This window comes from Apodemus sylvaticus, chromosome 6 (assembly GCF_947179515.1).
Source record: "Apodemus sylvaticus chromosome 6, mApoSyl1.1, whole genome shotgun sequence".
NCBI classification, from domain to species: Eukaryota; Metazoa; Chordata; class Mammalia; order Rodentia; family Muridae; genus Apodemus; species Apodemus sylvaticus.
Genome location: NC_067477.1, coordinates 124,286,918 through 124,307,057, shown reverse-complemented (window position 1 = coordinate 124,307,057; position 20,140 = coordinate 124,286,918). Strand labels below are relative to the sequence as shown.

The 20,140-nt window shown below is 44.1% G+C and overlaps 1 protein-coding gene across 1 annotated transcript in view; it reads left to right on the top strand.

The window, feature by feature from the left end:
- Positions 1-450: 450 nt before the first annotated feature.
- Positions 451-20,140, top strand: part of Fez2 (fasciculation and elongation protein zeta 2) — a 38,872-nt gene continuing 19,182 nt past the window's right edge. The window contains exons 1-5 of the mRNA XM_052186389.1: positions 451-742; positions 5,041-5,149; positions 13,464-13,580; positions 15,413-15,554; positions 17,415-17,683. Of these exons, the coding sequence (XP_052042349.1) occupies positions 492-742; positions 5,041-5,149; positions 13,464-13,580; positions 15,413-15,554; positions 17,415-17,683 (888 nt within the window). The 5' untranslated portion in view covers positions 451-491. The remainder of the gene's footprint in view (positions 743-5,040; positions 5,150-13,463; positions 13,581-15,412; positions 15,555-17,414; positions 17,684-20,140) is intronic.

Sequence of the window (20,140 nt, the reverse complement as noted above, 5' to 3'; positions counted from 1 at the left end):
TTCATGTATAGTAAGGAGGTGAGTATTTATTGTTGAGGCATTTTCTAAGTACTTTGAGCATATCCACTCACATAATTATACAGCAAGCATGTGCTTTGCACGTGGGAGAAATGTATTTGTGGAATGAATTTCGGTGCCACATAAACAATTCCCAGTAACTCTTGTCAATCTAGACAGAGTGTTAGGAATGCTTCCATGGGGCAAAAACCTGACAGTAGGTTTAAAGAAGTCTTCTTTTTACCCACTTTTAGACGGGGACGCTGAGGGAAGCTGTTTCTAAATGATCAAGAACATAGGAAGTGACTCAACTCAGTTAAGGTCTTCCAGAAGGCTCAGGAAGTGAAGATTTTAAAGTCAGCTTGGGTCTTATTCACCCAAGAGCTAGAGGACAAGGGGCGTAGCCTCGAGTGGGCGGCACCACGGGGCGTGGTCTTAAAGCGACAGGGCGTGGCCGTCTGGCCGGGGCGGGGCGCACGCCGGCAGCGGGCGCGATGGCGGCGGACGGGGACTGGCAGGATTTCTATGAGTTCCAGGAGCCGGCAGGGAGTGTCCAGGACCAGGAGAACTGTAACGCGAGCCCAGAGGCTGGAGTGGGGGCACACGCGGGTGGCGACAGCTTCCCGGCGCTGGCTTCCAGCCTGGAGGAGAAGCTGAGCCTGTGCTTCCGCCCCACGTCGGATGCCGAGCCCCCGCGGACGGCCGTGCGGCCCATCACGGAGTGCAGCCTCCTGCAAGGGGACGAGTGAGTGCGGGCCGGGAGCGGGCGGGAGCGGCTGCGACCTCGCCCTGCCCCCGCCGCAGCGGGGGAGTCCGCACAGGCCCCGCCCCGTGCCCTCCTTCCTCCTCGGCCGCTCGCAGCCCCGCCCCGGGGCCGCTGGCCTGGCCCGCTGGAGTTTAAATGCCCGCTGCCCTGCCTTCCCTTGAACCCTCCTGCAGACCCCTGTGTGCTTCCTTGTGGATGGAGACCCTGCCTCCTGGGGCACGTGTGGGTCAGTTCATTCATTCAGCTCGTTTGTCTTAAAGCCCCTGCCATGGGCCTGGCACTCCGGATGCCGGAGTGGGCATTACTCCTCTCAAGTAGGACACTAAGTGGGATGGGTTGGTTAAACACATGTTTGCGAGGAATGTAATGAATACTTCGATAGGTATTTGTACCGGATATGGGAGATTTCAAAGGGGACGTCTGAATGAAGACTTCATAGAGAAAGCAAGCCGCAAACTGAATCCTAATGGAGATCTGGGAGTTAGGTAGAGTGCAGAGGTGTGAGGTACCATTGAAGTTATAGAAGTCTGTTGGGCCCACAAGTGCAAACTGTCACAGAGGCAAAAAGTGAATGCAGCGCTTACTAATGGCATCTAATAGTGTATCCAGAAGACCAGTGCACAGCAGCAATCAGTCGTGTCTGTGATTAGTGAGGATATTCACAGGGGTTGATGAAAGCACTTATTTAAACATTTTTAAGCCCAATTATTGTTTGTTTAAATGAGACTTGTAATTATGTGCCATGGTTTTGCGTCAAAAGCTAGCTAAAAGAATGGTGCAAGCCAGTGAGCTAGAGTGTTTTGTTTGCAGGGTGAGAGGAAATCCTAAGAGTACTAGCACTCGGAAAGTGATAGGTAGAACCTGCTTCCAGAACATTGCCGAAGTGGAGGGAGACACTACATGTTCGCGAGGAGAATTAAAAAAACAACATTTTTATTCCATTTTAATAATTTTGTGTGAGTACTTGAGTGGTTGTGGATGGGTAAAGCAGACCTGTCAAACACATTTTTCGAAGTCCACTTGTACCATTAGCTCTTTTTCTACAACATGGGTCTCCAGGGTCATTGGTCTCCATGCCAGGAACCTTTAGGCAACTAAACCATATGAGGAATTCTTGAACTGTGATAAGATTCATGCCATTAAAAAGTTTTAACTTCTCAAGGAATTAGGAGATTTATCAAGAAAGAGCAAAGAGAAGAGGACATCTGTGAACCTGGGTGAATAGCTGTGTTCCTAGAGCCTTCCATTTTATGTTTTCTCTTGCTCAGGGCAGAGGAGGGGTAAGGGTACTATGGGAGTGTAAATGCAGAGATAAGCCTACTTTGTGCGACAAAAGGTGACTTTTGTGACTTTTCCAAAGAACAGATGGCTTAGTCTAAGTGTAGATTCATAGACCTGAATTATTGGGACTTGCTGCATATTCTGGATTTTAAATTTATATTTATGAGTAACTTACTTAAAATGGATGAGTGTAGCTTGTACCAAGATTCTTAGAAAACCTATTTTTGGTTAGGCTGGACTTTCTGGAAAGTTTATTTTAGCCTGTGCTTCAAAGTTAGGTGGCTGTAAAATCTAAACTATTTTGTTGCTTTTCCTGTTTGTTTGTCTCTTGCAGCCCAGGCTGTCCTTGAACTTGCTTTGCAGTTCTGGCTGACCTTGAACTCCTGATCTTCCTATTGCTAGAATTACATACCTAAGCCAGTATGCCTGGCTTTATTTTGTTACCCTTTTCCTTCCATTTGGAGATAGAGTCTCTTGTAGCTCAGGCTAGCCTCAAACTCATTTTGTAGCTGAGGATGACCTTGAAGCTCTAATCTTTCTGCCTCTATCTCCTGAGTGCTGAGATTAAAGGTATGCACTAACACACCCAGTTTTCTGTGGTGCTGGAACTTAACCCCAGGGCTCTTGTATGTTCGGCCAGTATTTTAGCCTTTGCCCTTCATCTTTAGCCCACATTGCTCTTGATAATGAGGTGGTAGGTAGGTGGTGTGTTGGTGGGAGTGCAAGTCTCCTGAACTGGGGCTGTGTAAGCAAGCTTTTCACAGCTAGGGCTCACTTCTCCCTTGTCTTGTCTCTTGTATACATTTGCTTTGCAGGGTCAACTCTAGCCCATCTTGGTGGTTAGCAAGCCCCTTTGCCCATATGCTGCCAGGACTTGGGTCTTTTCCTTGACCCCCTAGAGCTTTGGTTTCAGTTTCTGTCCATGTGGATTGTCCTTATCTGCTCCAGGAGAGCCACTGCCTCTAGGACTTTGACTCCAATAGGGAGCTCTCCCAGCAGCTGATGAGTTGTAATATCTTACGATAATGATGATGGCAGAGAGAGGGGCTTTTTTTTTTCTTGGAATCTGGAACCCACAGCTACTCCTTCTGGGAGAGATACTCCACTATCTTTATCTTCTAGTTTCTTTTAAGAAGGATGTTACCAACAGATAAAACAACCCTTCCAAACTTGGGGTTCCTTACATGTTAGAATATTCAGTGACCTTGGCCAGGGTTAGATATGTAGTCAGTGTTAGGTTTCAGACCTGGGACAAATGGCAGAGGTGACCATTAACATACCAAAGTGGACACTGCCTGCCAGGCTCTCCCTTTGTCCTTCAGTCCATTACAGAGCCCTCCTGGCTGGCATACCCTGCCCCTAACCCTGAACTCTCCAGCCCAGGAGGCAGGGCCGCTCATCCCTATATAACCCAACCATTTTGGTTACCTGCTCTCTTTGGATCGCTGGGCCTTCTGGCTGCTGCAGCTGACCCACCCCCTCTCATGACATGGCCCAGCTCAGGGTCATGATGCCTCTGTAGTCTCCCTGATGTCTCTGTCTCTGCCTTTGCCTATGCTCTCCCACATATCTACAGCGAACCCCCTCTACCACGCCTAGGAGCAGTCATGGCCCTTTCCCTTTTATTTCTTCTTGTCATTCATTCACTTGTTAGTATGAGAAAAGTTGGGGGCCCATGATGGTCAGACTCAGCAAGTAGACAGATAACCTTTCCTCCAACTCTAGTTCCTCGACACTAGACAACAATATCAGGTTCCAGCAGGGAGTCAGTCTGAGTGAGCCCTGCAGAGGGGAGACCTGTAGGGTGATAGACCCCACTTTGTGTGGCCGGTTTGGAAGCTACACATCCCTTGGGGTGTTTTACTTCTGTCAGCCTCTATTCTTAAGCACAGGATCTTATTTATTGAATCAAGTTGCTTTTCCAGTTTTAAACTTACATTGTTATGTTTTTGCCCTTGTTAGTATTGTGTGTATCCTGATTGCAGACAGCCTTGCACAAATATTTCATGATATATTATGTACAGTTAGATACATGTCACACAATTTAACCTTAAGAAATATGACAGTGTAGTTTCCCAGTAAGTACTCAGCTACGTGGTGTGTAACTTCATTTACCTTAATTAAATATCAGCTTATTGAACTCCAGCTTTTTTTTTTCCATCCATAAATCACTGTATTTTGCTGTGTTGATTATTATTTTGGTACCCAAATCTGGATTTCTATCATGAAGTTTGCTTGTTTGCCTTGGGGTTTGTACTGGTATAGTTTGTTTGAGTTGATACCTAGATTGGCAGGGCAGGTGACACCCAGGCAGGTGAAGGAGAAGCGGGCTCATTGCATTGACTGCATAACCTGCCTGGGCAGGCGCCAACCCTGCTGTCCCTCATTCTTACCCATGCCTCAGCCGCAGCCTCAGCCCAGCGTCAGCCTGTTACGGTCAGATCAGATAGTAAATCTTTCACTTTGAGATCGAATCCTTTCTCTAAAACCTACAGCGTCTCTTTGGAAAGCATAGTGTCTCACTTTGTGTTTTTGGAGACAGTACTGAGATTTCCCCTGGTTTTTTGGCTCTTTGCTGCAAAATGAAGATAGTAAAGGTTTCTGCTTCTGATGTTATTTTTGAGGATTAAATGAAGTCCTCCTCCACCTGCTCCACGTCTCCATATTTCTGTGTGTGTCTTTGTGCTCTGTCATTCTCCATGTATGTGCCCTATAAACTTTGAATGTGCCCTGCACATAGTACAATGGAAGTGTTAGCAGCTGTCTTTAAGGGAGTCCTTCCTTTCTTCCCTTGTTTCTTTTTTATTTCACAAACATGATGTTGTTGTCAGTCCAATTGTATGATTTCTCATGACTCTGAACTTGTTGATGTTTTTCTAAGAAGCACTGTACCTTCTATGTATTTTATTCTGAGCCCGTTTACTGTGGTACTGCATTTTTAACTAAAGCCATATAGAGTGATGCTTTTTACTGATTGCTGTTTTCTTTTGTTTAAGGATTTGGAATGCCCTGACAGATAATTATGGGAATGTTATGCCTGTAGACTGGAAGTCGTCCCATACAAGGACCTTGCATTTGCTTACTCTGAACCTCTCAGAGAAAGGGGTAAGTGAGGAGCTGGACCAGAGTGGCTGTGTTGCCAACGCTGATAGTGGGACAGGAGTGGTAGCATCTCTTAGTGCCAGTTTGTGGAGCTGCCTCTTACTGTCAAGCGCTTGGGCTGGTCCACTCTTGCTGTCTTGTCTCTACTGCTGTCCCTTTGCTAGCACAGTCTGACTATCCTTCATGTATTCCTTTTTGCCTAGCTGCTAAATTCTGTCACCACTGATCTCTATTCCTTTCTGCTTATACAATGGAAATTGTGATATGATGGGAACCCCCAGAACCCTACACTCTATTTAGTATATCGGGGTATTGGAATATCCTCAGGAAGTTAACTTTATGTGATTCAGTGAGGCTGAGCATAGCATACACTCTCGTGAATGTTGAGGAACCATTAAAAGACATTAAGGGATGTTTCTGTTCTTGATGTTTGATACACGTATATGAATATATACACTCTGGAGTGTGTGTGTCTATGCCTGTGTGTGTGTGTGTGTGTGTGGAGAGAGAGAGAGAGAGAGAGAGAGAGAGAGAGAGAATGAGAATGAATGAATGAATGAATGAATGAATGAATATGTATGGACTTATCAGGAGTTTGGCCTCAGGTATTCCCCAGGCATTTTCTACCTTATTTTTAACAATAGGGTCTCTACTGAATCTAGAGCTCGCTAATTCAGCTAGGCTGGCTGACCAGCAAGCCACAGTCATCCTGTTTCTCCCTCCCTAGCTTGGGGATTTTTGTGGCAGCACGGGATCTAATGCCTGCCTTTTTATGTGGGAGCTGTGGATCTGAACTCAGGTCCTCAGGCTTGTCGCTCTTCACTCTGGCACCCAAGTGCTCTTCCTGTTGCTGAGTTTTGACTTTTTAATGCATGTCCGTCCTGACAGTGCCAGAGGACGATGCTGTAAGAACGCAGTGCTTCGATGGCTAGGGGGCCAGAAAACAGAAGAGGAAGATTTGAAGTAGATGATTGCAGAGTTAAATTTGTTTAAAGCTGGTGAGGAACGTAGCCAAATTATTTAAATTTCAGTTTCACATTGTTTTAAGCTCTTCAGCAGAGAACAGTGTAGGTTCATATCAGATCCCCGGCACGATCCATTTCATTAAGTGCAATTGTGCGATCCGGAGTGTAATGCTGTGGGCTGTCAGTAGGTTAAATAGTATTGTTAATGTCTCATGAAATGATTTCCTTAAATATGTGACTTGGAAAAGCCTGCTGCTTTCAGTGTTTAGTGGAATATGGAATTCTGATTCTGTTTCCCAGAATTCTAGTGGATAACCAGTCTTACTGTTGTTTCCTATCATTAACCCTTTTAGCTTTGCAGATTGACCTGACACACATTTACTATAAGGGACCAGAGCTAAATAGCTTTGTTCCACTTCTGTTTATTTAGGGCGTAGCTGTCCTCTGGGGCTTTGTCCAAGTCCCCCTCCCTCGCTAAAATTTCTTACTACTGTTTTAGCCTCTGCTGAGCTCATGGAATTATACAATTTTAGAGGTGACAGGATCTTTAAAGGATACTTAATCCAGCCTCTCCGATGGGAGAATCCCCACCTACAGCCTCACAGGCAGACAGATCTGTGTCCTAAATTCTTTTGGGGAAGAAAGCACACTCCTGTGGAGAGATTGGAGACTCCTGTTGAGGTGGGAACTTTTACAGGACTTGTGTCCTGCCCTGCAGGCGAGCCCCGACATCTCATGGGACATCAGGGAGCTAGTCTCCACAGCGCTTTGTCTGTGTGTCTCATAGATCATCACTGTGCTTCTTATTAATCCTGTTTCTGAGTCTGTCATTAGATTGTGACTTCCTGGTAACTCTCTATGCCTGGCAGTTGGTGAGTGTAATGTTGTTTGTTTGTAGAGAAAATAAATGAGTGAATTACCTGATTTTTGAGACTATAAAGTCAGGGATCATAATGGAAATTTTGCCTTGTTTTAATTTTTTTTTGTATTGAAAGGATCCATGAGTATATTTTACTAACATTTTTATTTTTATATTATTTATTTATTTATTTATTTACTTATTTTTGTTTTTTAGTTTTTCTGAGACAGGGTTTCCCTGTGTAGCCCTGGCTGTCCTGGAACTCACTCTGTAGACCAGGCTGGCCTCGAACTCAGAAATCCGCCTGCCTCTGCCTCCCAAGTGCTAGGATTAAAGGTGTGCACCACCACCTCCCAGCAACATTTTTTAAAAAGGAATATAAACAGATCATTTTATAGTTTGAAAACGGAAGCACAGTAGCACCAGTGTAAGCACTCGTATCCAGCCTCACTGAATAAAACAGAAGTCTTGTGTTGTTGCTGCTCTGTGACTTTAGTCACTTTTGTTTTCCTTTGGCTGTTGTTTTTAATGCCAGAGAAATGCTATAGCCATGCTAGTGACTAGTTAAGCCTCACCATTTAATATGAATACTGAATGTAAAAGCTTGACCTGGCACCACAGTTGGTAGGCAAGTGATGATCAGTCAGTCAGTCAGTCATGTATTTTGCTGTGGCTAGTCCACTGTTAAATAAAACTGGATTAGAACTTCACTCCCCAGAAAGACCACCATATGCATGGAGTTCCTGAAGAACAAATAGGCGAGAATTATAATTCATAATTGTGCTGCTGCTCTCTTAGGTGCTTTTGACCTGGGAAAGTGGTATTGTTTAGGTGCAGGACAGTTTCTCTCTGTGACTGAGTAATGTAAAGTGTACCTTTCAGAAGCACTCTTCAGATTATGCTAGTTGTAAAATGGGGTCTGTAAGGGCATTTCCCCTCCCGTAAGAGTAAGACAGTAATTTGTTTTGTTTTTGTATTAAAAGCTATAGTCAGGAAAACGACAGTTATAAGTTATTTCATTTTCTTTCATTAGCAGTCATGACACAGATTTCTGTGTTTGTTGGGTCTTTTCTAGAGTCTGGCAGATTCCACATTCTTACATGGGCATAGATTTTCCATCTGCTGTGTGTGCAGTTTAAGGCAGGGAACCAGTAGGATCAGCTCTGTCTAACCCAGGCACGGGAGGAGTGGAGGAATGCTTGGCTCCAAAAGGCCCTTTGTGCCTGATGGGAGAAGTCAGCCAAAGTTAGCTTTCAAAGGCCTAAATGTGTTCAGCGCTGGCCTACTCCATCTCTGTGGGGAGTGTGCCTGGTTCCCTCTCTGGAAAGATGATCTGGGACCATTATTTCTGTTGTCATGGAAATTTTGTAATGTGGTGTTGATGTGTTTGGAACCTGTTCTCAATGAGTGTTCTTCCTTAGTGTACTTGTGTGATGGAATGCTTCTCTGCCATTTTGGCTTAGGATACCTCTTGTGAATCTTCCCGTTCCTTCTTGTGCAGAAGAGGACTGTTATCCTCTCTTCCTCCTCCTCCATCTTCCTCTCTGGACTAGGTATCACATAGCCCAGGTTGGCGTTGAACTCGCCACATGCTGAGGATGATGTTGAGTTGATAGTCCTTCTATCTCTACACCAACTAAGTGCTGGGATTGGAGGTGTGCATCACCATGCGTAGTGCAAGAGGAACTTTTGTCTATCACATCCTGATATCTTTAAGAGTAGAAAGAGAAAGACAATGATAATGCATCCCTTAACAGTAATTTTCAAATTAAAACTTTATTTATAAGCCAGAGAAGAAATATAAAACAAAAATCTGGTGTTCAAGGTACAACAAGGAAGGATGATGGGGCAGATGACTTTGAAGTGTAAAATTCTAGTGACAACTTACAGACTGTGTGTGCCATCTTATGCTCTTACGATCAAGTATAACCTTACCCTCCCCCTTTGTTTCTGTGGCCTTGGAATCTAGCATCCCCTCATGAAGAGCCTAGTCTTTGACCTTTCTCTTACTGAAATTATATGTTTTTCTTCCCTGCAACCTCCCCGACAGGGTTTCTCTGTGTAGTTCTAGCTGTCCTGGAACTCACTCTGTATAGACCAGGCTGCCCTCAAACTCAGAGATCTGCCTGCTTCAGTCTTTAAAGGCATGTGCCACCCCTGCCTGGCTCCTCAAATGACATCCCTGAAGACAAAACTGTCATCCTTTAGGAGCTGGCACTGTGGGCTGAGGCAGCTCTTTCCTTCATCCGGGCGCCCCGTCCAGCACCTTCAGACACAGCCTTTCACTCAGTCTCATTTCTCCCTAGACTCGGTGCACTGACCTTCCTAGAGGATGAAGTGTCTCTCACTGATCACCCTCAGACTCTAACCTTCCCCTCCAGCTGTCCTCCAGCATGAGCTTGTCAGAATCCCTGGTGAAGTTCATTTTGACATATCTGCTGTGGCACAGTGACTTACAGCCACTTGTCAGTCAGTCTTAAAGGGTCACAGGCAGTACTCAGTGCTAGCTGGGCCCCGGCTTCTGAAGCTGTGGGTCCGAATTCATCCAAATGGTGCTGAGTGAGTGTGGGGATTGAAAGAAGTCTGGCTACAGCAAATAGTTTCTGAGCACACCCACAATCAGTTATCTGCCACAATCAGTTATCTGCGTCTGGATCACTCTCCCTCACCATGTGACTGCATTACAGCCTTGCTTATGAACACACAGCATGTGCACTTTGACCAGCACATACCACCAAGTACTTACTAACGCCACCTGAAACGCCTTGGCTTGGGTTCCAGACCTTCGTAGTAAAACACACACTGTACCGCTTTCACTGCGCGTGCACATGAGCACCCACACACAGACAGACAGACAGACAGACACACACACACACACACACACACACACACACACACACACACACACGCACAGTTGTCTAATCTTACAGAAACATCATGTCTGATCAAGCATGGACTATTTTCCCGTTCTCATTCTCGGTGCAGGGATCACCTCAGTGTATCTTTGGGTTGTAGTGAGTTAGAATTTTACACTTTAATGACAGTTGTTTGAGTTGCTGACTTGAATTCCAGTGAAAATTGTTCCATGAATTTGACTTAGGATTAGGACAGGGTTTCCAACAGTCTCTGACCTGGCCCCACTCATACTTCTGCTGTTTGGTACTGTAGACTGGGCATTCTTAGCATTGAGGGTTCTAAAAATCAAAGTGCTGATTGAGTCCGAAAAGTGTTGAAGATATTTTGGGTCTTAGGTTATCCAGTTTTCACACAAGATTTGCTTTGTTAGGTAAAAACAAATGTGTGCATCCGCCTTACTAGTACATAAATTTGCGTTCATTTTTAATAAGTGGAAAAAATACATGGTTATCAAAAGAATTGTTGTAGAATGCATTTCTACATTTCTTTATGTTTTCTTGTCAGTAGACGTTTGATTTGTATACTTATTTCATGTATATACCTAGAGACATGTGAACATTTCTTGGGTTAAGAGAGTGGTGAGGTTTTGGGGCCCTGTGAGGACTGAGGGTGTCTTCTGCTGATTCCTGAAGCCTGTGCAGTGGCAGTTCCGGTATGAACCAGTCAGTCACTCTCTCCTGTCCCTTCCCACACCCCCGCTGGGGAGTTCTATTTCCTGTGTCCTTGCAGAATGACCTTTACTCCTCATTGTCTCTGACCTTGTGCTTGTTTCCTCTCCATTCTCCTGTGGGTATCTTTCTGAGAATAGGTGCAGAAAAGGTAAATTCTTTGAATACTGCATGTCTAAAAATGTCTTCCTTTTTTAGCTTCCACCCACTTGTTAAGCTGGCTGGACATTACATTCCAGGATGGATTTTTTTTTTTTTTAAACAGGAAAATTGCATTGATTGTTTTCTGGCATTAATTGTTGCTGTTCTAAATTCAAAGGACATGTTAACCCCTGCTGCTGCTGCTGTTTTTTGCTTTTGCCTTTTACATAAGGTGTTCTGAAATTTCATGGCGTATGCCTTTGTGTGTGTCTGTGTGTGTGTGTGTGTGTCCTGGTCCTCAGTGCCAGACCTCTCCTGACCTGCAATGCTGTGAGAAGTAGAGAGAGGAGGTGCATTGTCCCTGAGGGTCAGCAGAGAATTGCAGTCTGTGCTGACAGTAGACCTGGAGAGCAGCAGGTCTTCCCCCACGCCCCCCATGGGAAATCAGCATGCCAGGGCCATTTCCTAGGTCTTTTTATGGCTTTATTCTGACTGACATTCATCTGAAAGCTTCCAAAACTCTTGTGTAAGGAACTGGGAAGGCTCTAGAGACCTGCATCCGCTCCATTGTATTCTACAGTTTAAATATATCCCATGTACTAGTAAATAAAATCGCTTTTCCAGATAAACTTCCCCTCCCCCCAGGACTTGGGGTTGAGCCTAGGGCTTTAAGCAGGTCTCGAGCTAGACTCCTAACCATTTTGTACTTTTCATTTTGAGACAGGATGTTACTAAATTGCCTAGACAGGCTTTGAACTGAGATCCTCCTGTCTCAGCCTGTTTTTGGCTTTACAGGCCCGTGCCATCATGTCTGTCTAAAACTTGATAATTTAGTTATGCTAAAATATTTATAAGTTGTTGAGTGTTCTGTATCCAAAATGCTTGTTTTAGATTTTGGATTTTTAAAAAAATTGGAATATTTGTGGATATATAATGAGATTCAGAGGTGGAACCCACGTGTAAAGATGATTACAGTATTTTTATTTATTTATCTATGTGGTCTAGTGGCACTTTTAATATTTTTGGTGTATATGTGTTTTGAGCACAACCTGTCATATGAGGTCATATGAGGAATTTTCCTTAGTTATATCATGAAGCTACTCAAAAAGCTTCTGATTTTGGAACATTTGGATATTAAAGATTTTTATTTACTTACATTTTAGGTTACAGTTGCTTGGCCTTTCATATAATAAATATAATATAATATAATATAATATAATATAATATAATATAATATAATATAATATAATATAATATAATATAATAATTGGTTAATACATCATTTTAATGATATACATGTAATGTAATGGTAGGGTTCCTTCTTCCATAGTCTTTCCAGTCTGCTTTGTTTTCATTGTGCGCTAATTCTTCTTGGAAACTAGAGTTCTAAGTCATGTGACAGTAGGCGAATGATTCATAGCCAGCTGCTTAGACTGGTTCCTTGACTCTGTTGAGTCTCCCCAGGTAGCATTAGTAGTTGCTATTGATATAAAACTCCCAGCATTCTTAGAGGGGCTGTTTATATTGGGCTGGATAGATGTAAGAGAAATTGGCTAGGCATGACCAGGCACGGCTATAGCTCCTGGAAGACCAGTAAGTACCCAGGCATGGCTGCAGCTCCTGGAAGAGCAGTACCTAGGCATGGCTACAGCTCCTGGAAGACCAGTACCCAGGCATGGCTACAGCTCCTGGAAGAGCAGCACCCAGACATGGCTACAGCTCCTGGAAGAGCAGCACCCAGGCATGGCTACAGCTCCTGGAAGAGCAGTAGTACTCAGGCATGGCTACAGCTCCCGGAAGACCAGTACCCAGGCATGGCTACAGCTCCCGGATGACCAGTACCCAGACATGGCTACAGCTCCTGGAAGATACAGTCCTCCAGGAATGGTTACAGCTATTAGTACTTTAGCAGCCCTGAGTTGAACGGGGAAGAGAGACAAGTCTTTAGCGTCTGTAGAGATTAGCAGAGAAGTCTGCTTGACAAGAGCTATGGCCTTTGGTACAGAGCCAGCGCTGACAAATGGCATTCTGGCAGAGAGGAAGACTGCAGGATGAGCGCCCAGCACCTCTCACCTTGTGGTCTCCCAGTGTCCATCAGTGCTGTGTAACCCAACTGAAAGCCAGAAGTCAAGGGCGTCCTTTGATCCGGTCCATATGGTCAGCCTAGTGCACAGAGCTCAGGTAGAAAATGGCTCCGAGGCGGTGATCGGAGGCGATTGGAGGCTCTCCAGCAGAGTCAGGCTGCAACGCGTTTAGGAGCCTAGAGATGCTCTTTCTTCTTCTGGATGTCCATCTGGGAAGCTCAGTGTGTCTCGTGGACAGGCCCTGCCTGCCCGGATGCTGATTGCTTTTGCTCTGAGTATTTGAATGCTAGAAGTAGTTTCTAGATAGCTTGGTAAATTTTGACACGTGCGTTTGTTAACCATGTGCTTGATGCTACCTTCTGTTCACTCCATGCCTTATAGTTTGCTAATAAATATTGTATTTTTTTTCTTCTATACAAGTGTCAGTTTCAATACTACCCTTGTAACTGTTTCTTCTGGAAAAAGGATCTCTATGTTTGTGTCAGACCATAGGGGTGCAGGCAATGCCTGCCATTTTAAAGTTTGTCCTATACTGAACTTACTGCTGCTGGGGAGTCTGCATCGCGACGCCCCCTTTCCAAAAAATAGCTCTCTTGCATGCGGCTTTCCTATTGTCAGTTAGACGCAGAAATGTCAGTTTCATCAGAAGGACTTGCTTTTAAATGGGGGTACTTCTGTTTTTAGATGAGCGATGGCTTGCTCTTTGACACCTCAGATGAGGAAGAGCTGAGGGAGCAGTTGGATATGCATTCAATCATCGTCTCCTGTGTCAACGAGGAGCCTCTCTTCACGGCAGACCAGGTATGGAGGTGAAGCCTGGGACAGATAGCCGTGCCTTACTACAGCAGCAAACGGTGCTCCTCATTTCCTTCAGATTGTGTGGTCAATGCCAGCTTGACCTTGAGTCCTCAATGGAGAGGTAAAACAAGGTTTGTGCTGTCCAAGGAAGATGATATTTTGTGACTTGGGAAGATGTCCAGGCTAGTCGCCGTCTGTGATTGATTATAAGTATCTAACGGAAGGTTAGTGTTTAACCCAAAATTGAAAAGACTTAAGTTTCTACTTTCTACAAGGTTACCCAAATATGAGTGAATTGGAATATTTGAGGCAAGGTCTCCTTATATACCCTGGCTGGCCTGGAACTCCCTTTGCAGACCAAGGTGGTCTCAAACTACAGAGACCCACCTGTGTCTGCCTCAAGTGCTTGAATCAAAGACTTGAGCTGCCAGCCTGGCACCACCTGGCTTGTTTTTGTAGAGGCCCTGGTAAGAATTTTAACATAATAGAAGTGTCTGTTATATCCTGTAGAAAGAAGCCAACATTATTCCTGTGGGGTGTGATAGTAATATCAACCTTCTACCTGTGGAGTGCTGCAGTAATACCAATATTATCTTCACTGGAAACCAGTTGAGTCAGCCCTGTCATTGTCTGAGCACTCCTCCCGCCTCTGCCTCTGCACAGTTGTCAGAGTGTGACGGTGGTGGCTATGGCTGCGTGGGCTGCATGGGAGGTGCATTCTGTCACCTTTTATTTTTAGGCAGGGAAGGGAAGGTCAGTAAGGAGATACGTTACGACAAGGTCAGAGGAGTACGTGTCCGCGGGAGGAATGTCCTTCTGATTCCCTGATTACGGTTGTGGTTGGATTGTTCTAAGCTTAGACCACTGTGGTGCTAAGGAGAAAGGTAATGCTATCTATGGAAGGCATGACAATTCAGAAAGAGGTGTGACCTTCTGGTTTAAAGCCTTACAGAGTTGCCTCCTATAGCCCCCTGGAATGTCCCATTGTCCTGTCACGTCGCTATGTGGGGAGGCTGCCCTCCCCTCAGCACAGGCCCTTTTGGGTTGGCCTTTGACTCCTAGGTACTTTGCGATGTACTCATGATGTTTTATATCACCATTGAATTGTATTTTTAAATGATTTCTAATGTTTAAATGCCCTCCCACTAATCCCCCTTTAAGTAGCGAGTAGCTTTCTCTTTCTTTTAAGGTTTCTACTTCCTTTTTTTCTCTTAGAATCTGGAGTCAGACAAGGCACAGTTGTAAGGCTTGAGTCATACTGGGCATGGCAGTAGGTCACGGTGTAATTAAAACCGTGTGCATTTCTGGAGTTTTCTCCTCGCAGCTTTTTTTCCTCTCTGATTCTGGTTTGGGTAATTTAAAATACCCCTTGTCCTTCACTGAATTAATAAATGAAATTCTTTTACTGCCAGAGAGCTAACTTCCTGCTTTACTTGTGAATTTTTTTTTTTTTTTGTATATTCCATCTTGTAAGTTTTATGTCAATGTTTTGGTTAGTGTAGATTGCATTGGCGTGGAGCACATTTTCCCGTATTTACCGTCTTTCAATATAACTAGGATCTGTGTCTGAGTAAGTTATGGCGCCGTTTTTTCAGACACGTCAAGATGTGCTCGGCTCTGTGGATTGCAATGAACTTACCATATCATATTCTGTTTTATTTTGTGTTCATATATTGTAATTTCCATCAGCTGTGCTCACTTTCACATGTGCTTCCTGCACATAGTAGGCACTTAACCTTCCTCTACTTGGGTAGTCTGCTAAGTACTGAGGCACAATCGGGGCTTCTTTTCTTTGCTAATTTATTTTATTAACAGCAGTGTACGTATTTTGGAAGGTTATTGAAGAAATTGAAGAAATGATGCAGGAATCACCAGATCCGGAAGACGATGAGACCCCCACACAGTCAGACCGGCTCTCCATGCTCTCCCAGGAGATTCAAACCCTTAAGAGGTCTAGCATGAGCAGCTATGAAGAGCGTAAGAGACCCTCCTTACGTCAGCCTCCGTGCCTTCTGTTGGCCTCTAACACAGAGTGTCTCCATTTCCCGAAAGCTTTGATTTTCTCAGGTCCTCTGGCCATATAGTTCTCTGCACATATTGGGCCATTGTTCAGGATTTTGTTCTATTTTCTTCAAGCTCTGGATTAGTTTGCTTTAGGGAGGATTTTTCTGTAGACTGGGTCACTTCTACAGCCTGAGTTCATTTCCTGGTTGTTCTGGTTGTTCTGACGAGCCTCCGGTCCAAGGTTAAGGGTGTGCTCCTCCCAAGGCCTGCCCCCTGGCCTGTGGGTGGCCATCCTTTCTCTGGGCTCCCTTCCGTCAGTCCGTACATACCAGTGTCCCAGGCTTCTTCACCTTCCTTTGAGACACAGGAAGGTCACATTGGATTGAGGACCAGCCTTGTGCCTCATTTTAACTTAGTCATCTCTGTAAATATTCTAGATGCTGGTGTATTTTGCAGTGCTATGGGTTAAGATTCAGCATGCATTTTTGGGAGAGAAGGTTTAGCTCATAAAAAGCAAGATAGTAATGTATTTACTGAAAATAACTCCTAAGTTTACAAACAGTTGTCTTTGATGTAGCTTTGAAGAGTTTTGGGAAGTGAGATTTTCTTGGAATTGGTTTTGTGTCTGTCTATGACAACATTGGACTGTAAACATGTGGTTGGTTGTCACGGAGAGGTTCTGACTAGCCATACCCAGCACGGCCCGAGATTGCTCTGAGACTTGCCGCTGAGGCACTCTGATTATTGCAGGCCTGTTTCCCTGCTGGGTAAGATCCCCTTGTGATCTGGGTTTGTATTTGTGGTCTGCCCAGAGGTCTGAGGCTGGGCTGCCTTAATTCCTTTGTGTTGTTGTGTTGTGTGGCTTCTTTTTAACCTTTGGAAGGTTCTCTGACACACTGCATTTTTTTCCTCTGATGTGTTTTGGCCACTGCTCTATAGATAAGCCCTTAGCATTGCTGGAGTACTAAATCCAAAATCCAGTCTTGATGTATGATAAGATATGAGAAGTATGTATTTGTTAGCTAGCATTCCGAAAAAGTTCCTCAGACTGGATGTCTTAGATAGTAGAATTTACCTTCTCAGAGCTTTGCAGGTCGGGTGTTAAAATCCCACTCCTTGGCTTGTAGATGGGACAGCTGTGTTTTCCCTGGGTTTTCAGGAGGTCACCTTTGTCCTCTGTCTTCATTCTGTAAAGATAGCAGTTATACTGGATGAAAGTCCATATAATAAACTCATTTTTACTTTATGACCTTTCTAAACCCTTCCGTCCAGCTCCTCCAGTCCCATTGCGAGGTGCAGACATTGGGGCTTCAGCAATGGTCTCCTGGCTCTTCCAAGCTTTGGAGCGCTGGAGAAGAACTGAAGTGACGCCATGGACTGCCCCTCCTCTCAGTCTCCTGATCTTCAGCCGGATTCACGCGAGGGCATAGAGGGTTGAACAAGCATTCTGTTTGCTCCTTTCCAACCAGCTCTTTTCCCAGAACCGTGCCTGGTTACTTGTCAGTTTGTGTCCCTTCCCTCTGGTTCTGTTTGTTCTTTTCCTCAGACCAGCTTCGTTTCAGTCTTGGCCATAGTAGTATTCATGGGATGCTTGATTTATACACATGAAAAATGGTTCCATTTTCCTGCTTTTTCCTCACCCAGGACTTCCGGCAAAGTCCTGGGTGACTTTGCCTACTCACCTCTACTCATATGTACCCACCAGAGCGTCTTAGTTTGTGAGAAGATCCCAAACAGTCAGTGCGATCGCTTAGACTTTGGTTTAGAACACCCATTGTGCTGCCTCGAAACAGCTGTGTCCCAGTGTTCGCTGTACTTTGTTTCTGGCCACAGGAGTGAAGAGGCTGTCAGTGTCTGAACTAAACGAACTGCTGGAAGAAATTGAGACAGCCATTAAGGAGTACTCTGAGGAGCTGGTGCAGCAGTTAGCCCTGAGAGATGAGCTGGAGTTTGAGAAGGAAGTGGAAAACAGCTTTATTTCTGCTCTGATTGAGGTGCAGAACAAGCAGAAAGAACACAGAGAGACAGCCAAGAAGAAGAAGAAGCTCAAAAGTGGCAGCTCTCAGAACGGGAGGCACGAGAGGAGCCACACACCAGGCACGGTAAGTGATGTGCAGCGGGCGCCTGATGCGGTCGTCCACAGGCAGCTCCGGCACAGCACCTGTGCAGAGTGCTGAGCCTCTAACCAGAGCACCACTGGGAGTCCACTAGAACATGCGTCTCAGCTCCTTCAGGAAGCTGTTCTTAGCCGTGCTTACTGTGCTGTCTGGATACCTGCATTCGTGTGCAGGTGTTCAGTCAGTGGAAGGAAGAGAAGGAGAAGGGTGATGTCTTCAAGCAAAGAGGACTGGCCAATGGTTACTCCTTACTCCATCAGCATGACAGTAGCAATCACTTTGGCTGGGATGCTTATGAGTGGTTCTGTTTTCTTGTTTGTGCTTAGCTCTGGGGGTTGTATTATAAGCAATGAAGAAAGTCCTTTTAGGGATAGCTAAGAACTATGCTGAACCTAAGTGTAAACAGGTTCCTGCTGACTCATCGGAGGGTGTGGGTGGCAGCTGTGTGACATCAGCCACTTGGCTGTGTATTTAGCAGACCGAAATATTACTGACAGGTGAGAACATATTGGAATATTTGAAACATCAAGCCTTCATAAAAGGTATTTTCTAAAGTTATTTCATTGGTTAAAGTTCATCGTAAATATTATCATTCAGTTCTCTGTCATTTTTTCTGTGACCAGTTGGGGTACTATATAGTCCTACCCTGACTTCATATGCAAACAAATGTTGGTTCTATTTTTAGACTAGAAAGGTTGGGTAAAGTGATCCATTTTTCTAAAATGAACATTTTTGTCAATCACAATATAACATAGTAGTATATGTCACAAGCTGGTCCTTAGAGTTTAAAGTGATAGGTGTTCTCTCTTTGATTAACTCTTGAATTATTTACTGGAAAGTGAAATCTCATTGGCAGATGCTGATAGAATCCTTGGAAGAGAATCCAAGTTGTTAGGTAGCTGAGAATCCAAGTTGTTAGGTAGCCAAGTTGTTATAATAGTGTGTGGGTAATACATAATCTCACCATGTAGTCCATTAACAGTGTGGGCAATAACATGAATGAATTCACATTTTCTTAGTGTGATGTCTATTTGTAGGATTCTAGAAAGAATGAAACTTATAAATTCATGTTGAAGGATCCTGATGAATTTAGGTTTTGAAAATACAGATAAAACGGATGTCTATTTAGTCATTTCTAGTGATTTATAAGGAAAGAAAAGCATTTGTTTGACCATACTGTCCTGGAACATTTACTTTTAAATATCAAGGATAATATTTTCATTTGCATGTAGTATTTTAATAGAAATATACTTTTAAAACTGCCTATTATGGTAGTGGGATTAAGTGAAATGCTTAGTTGGTAAATCCTAGCATGGTGGTAATTTCTCCATCACTGGTGTTAGGGATTATATGCAAATCCTCTATTTATTGGTGTTAGCACTTGGCTGAGAAAAACAAATTTATCCCTAGAGGGGTTTAAAGACTTCTTTTTGTAATTCCTGTATAAATAGGGTTATATGGCTCCATTGTGTAATTTTGTACAGTATTTATACCGAGAGAACTGGATTTGTTAAGACAGCAGGGGGGTTATAGTTAAACCTTTATTGGTCTTGAAATAGAATCATTCAAAACTCCGTTTTTGTGTTTTTTTTTATTATTTTTATTTTTTTATAATATTTGAATTCATGAAGTTGCTTCCTGGTTCTGATTCAGTATTTGTGTTAAAACTTCAATCAGGGGGGCTGGAGAGATGGCTCAGTGGTTAAGAGTACAGACTGCTCTTCTAGAGGTCCTGAGTTCAAATCCCAGCAACCACATGGTGGCTCACAACCATCCCTCTGATCTAATGCCCTCTTCTGGGGTATCTGAAGACAGCTACAGTGTACTTACATAAAATAAATTAAAAAAAAAAAACAAAAAAAACCTTCAATCAGGACAGTAATGGCATGGCTCAACCCTGGCAATTGTTTTCTGTGTCTTATTTTAGCTCAAATGCCAGAGAAAAGCCGTTCTGCCTGCAACACAGACAGCCTGAACCTGGTGATTTTGAAGATAGTTATAGGTGGTGCAGAAAAACTTTAAAGTAAAGCAGCCATTTGGGTAAAGGGATTGCTAGAGGGATTCCTTCTCAGACACTTTGTGTCATGTGGTTGTGCCACTTAACTCACTAAGCGGACTGTCAACAGCGATGCCAGTTGAAAACCTGGCACCCCGTGCACATGCATGCTCTGCTTGTTTTCCCAGTGACATCACTGTTCTCCCTCACCAGTGCATTTGAACGTTTCCTTGGATGTGGAATAATTAATTTCCTTTTGTTTTCAACAGTGCTTTGAAACACATATAACCCTTACAGTTGGTGTAATAGTATTTCCATAATGGCCAACTTGCTCTCTTGAGTTCAGATGATGAACTCTGATGAAATAGCTGACCGGAAATAGATCAGGGTCAAACTGCCCAGCTGTTGTCTTTCAGCATGTTTTGTTTCAAATATTTGCCCAAGAA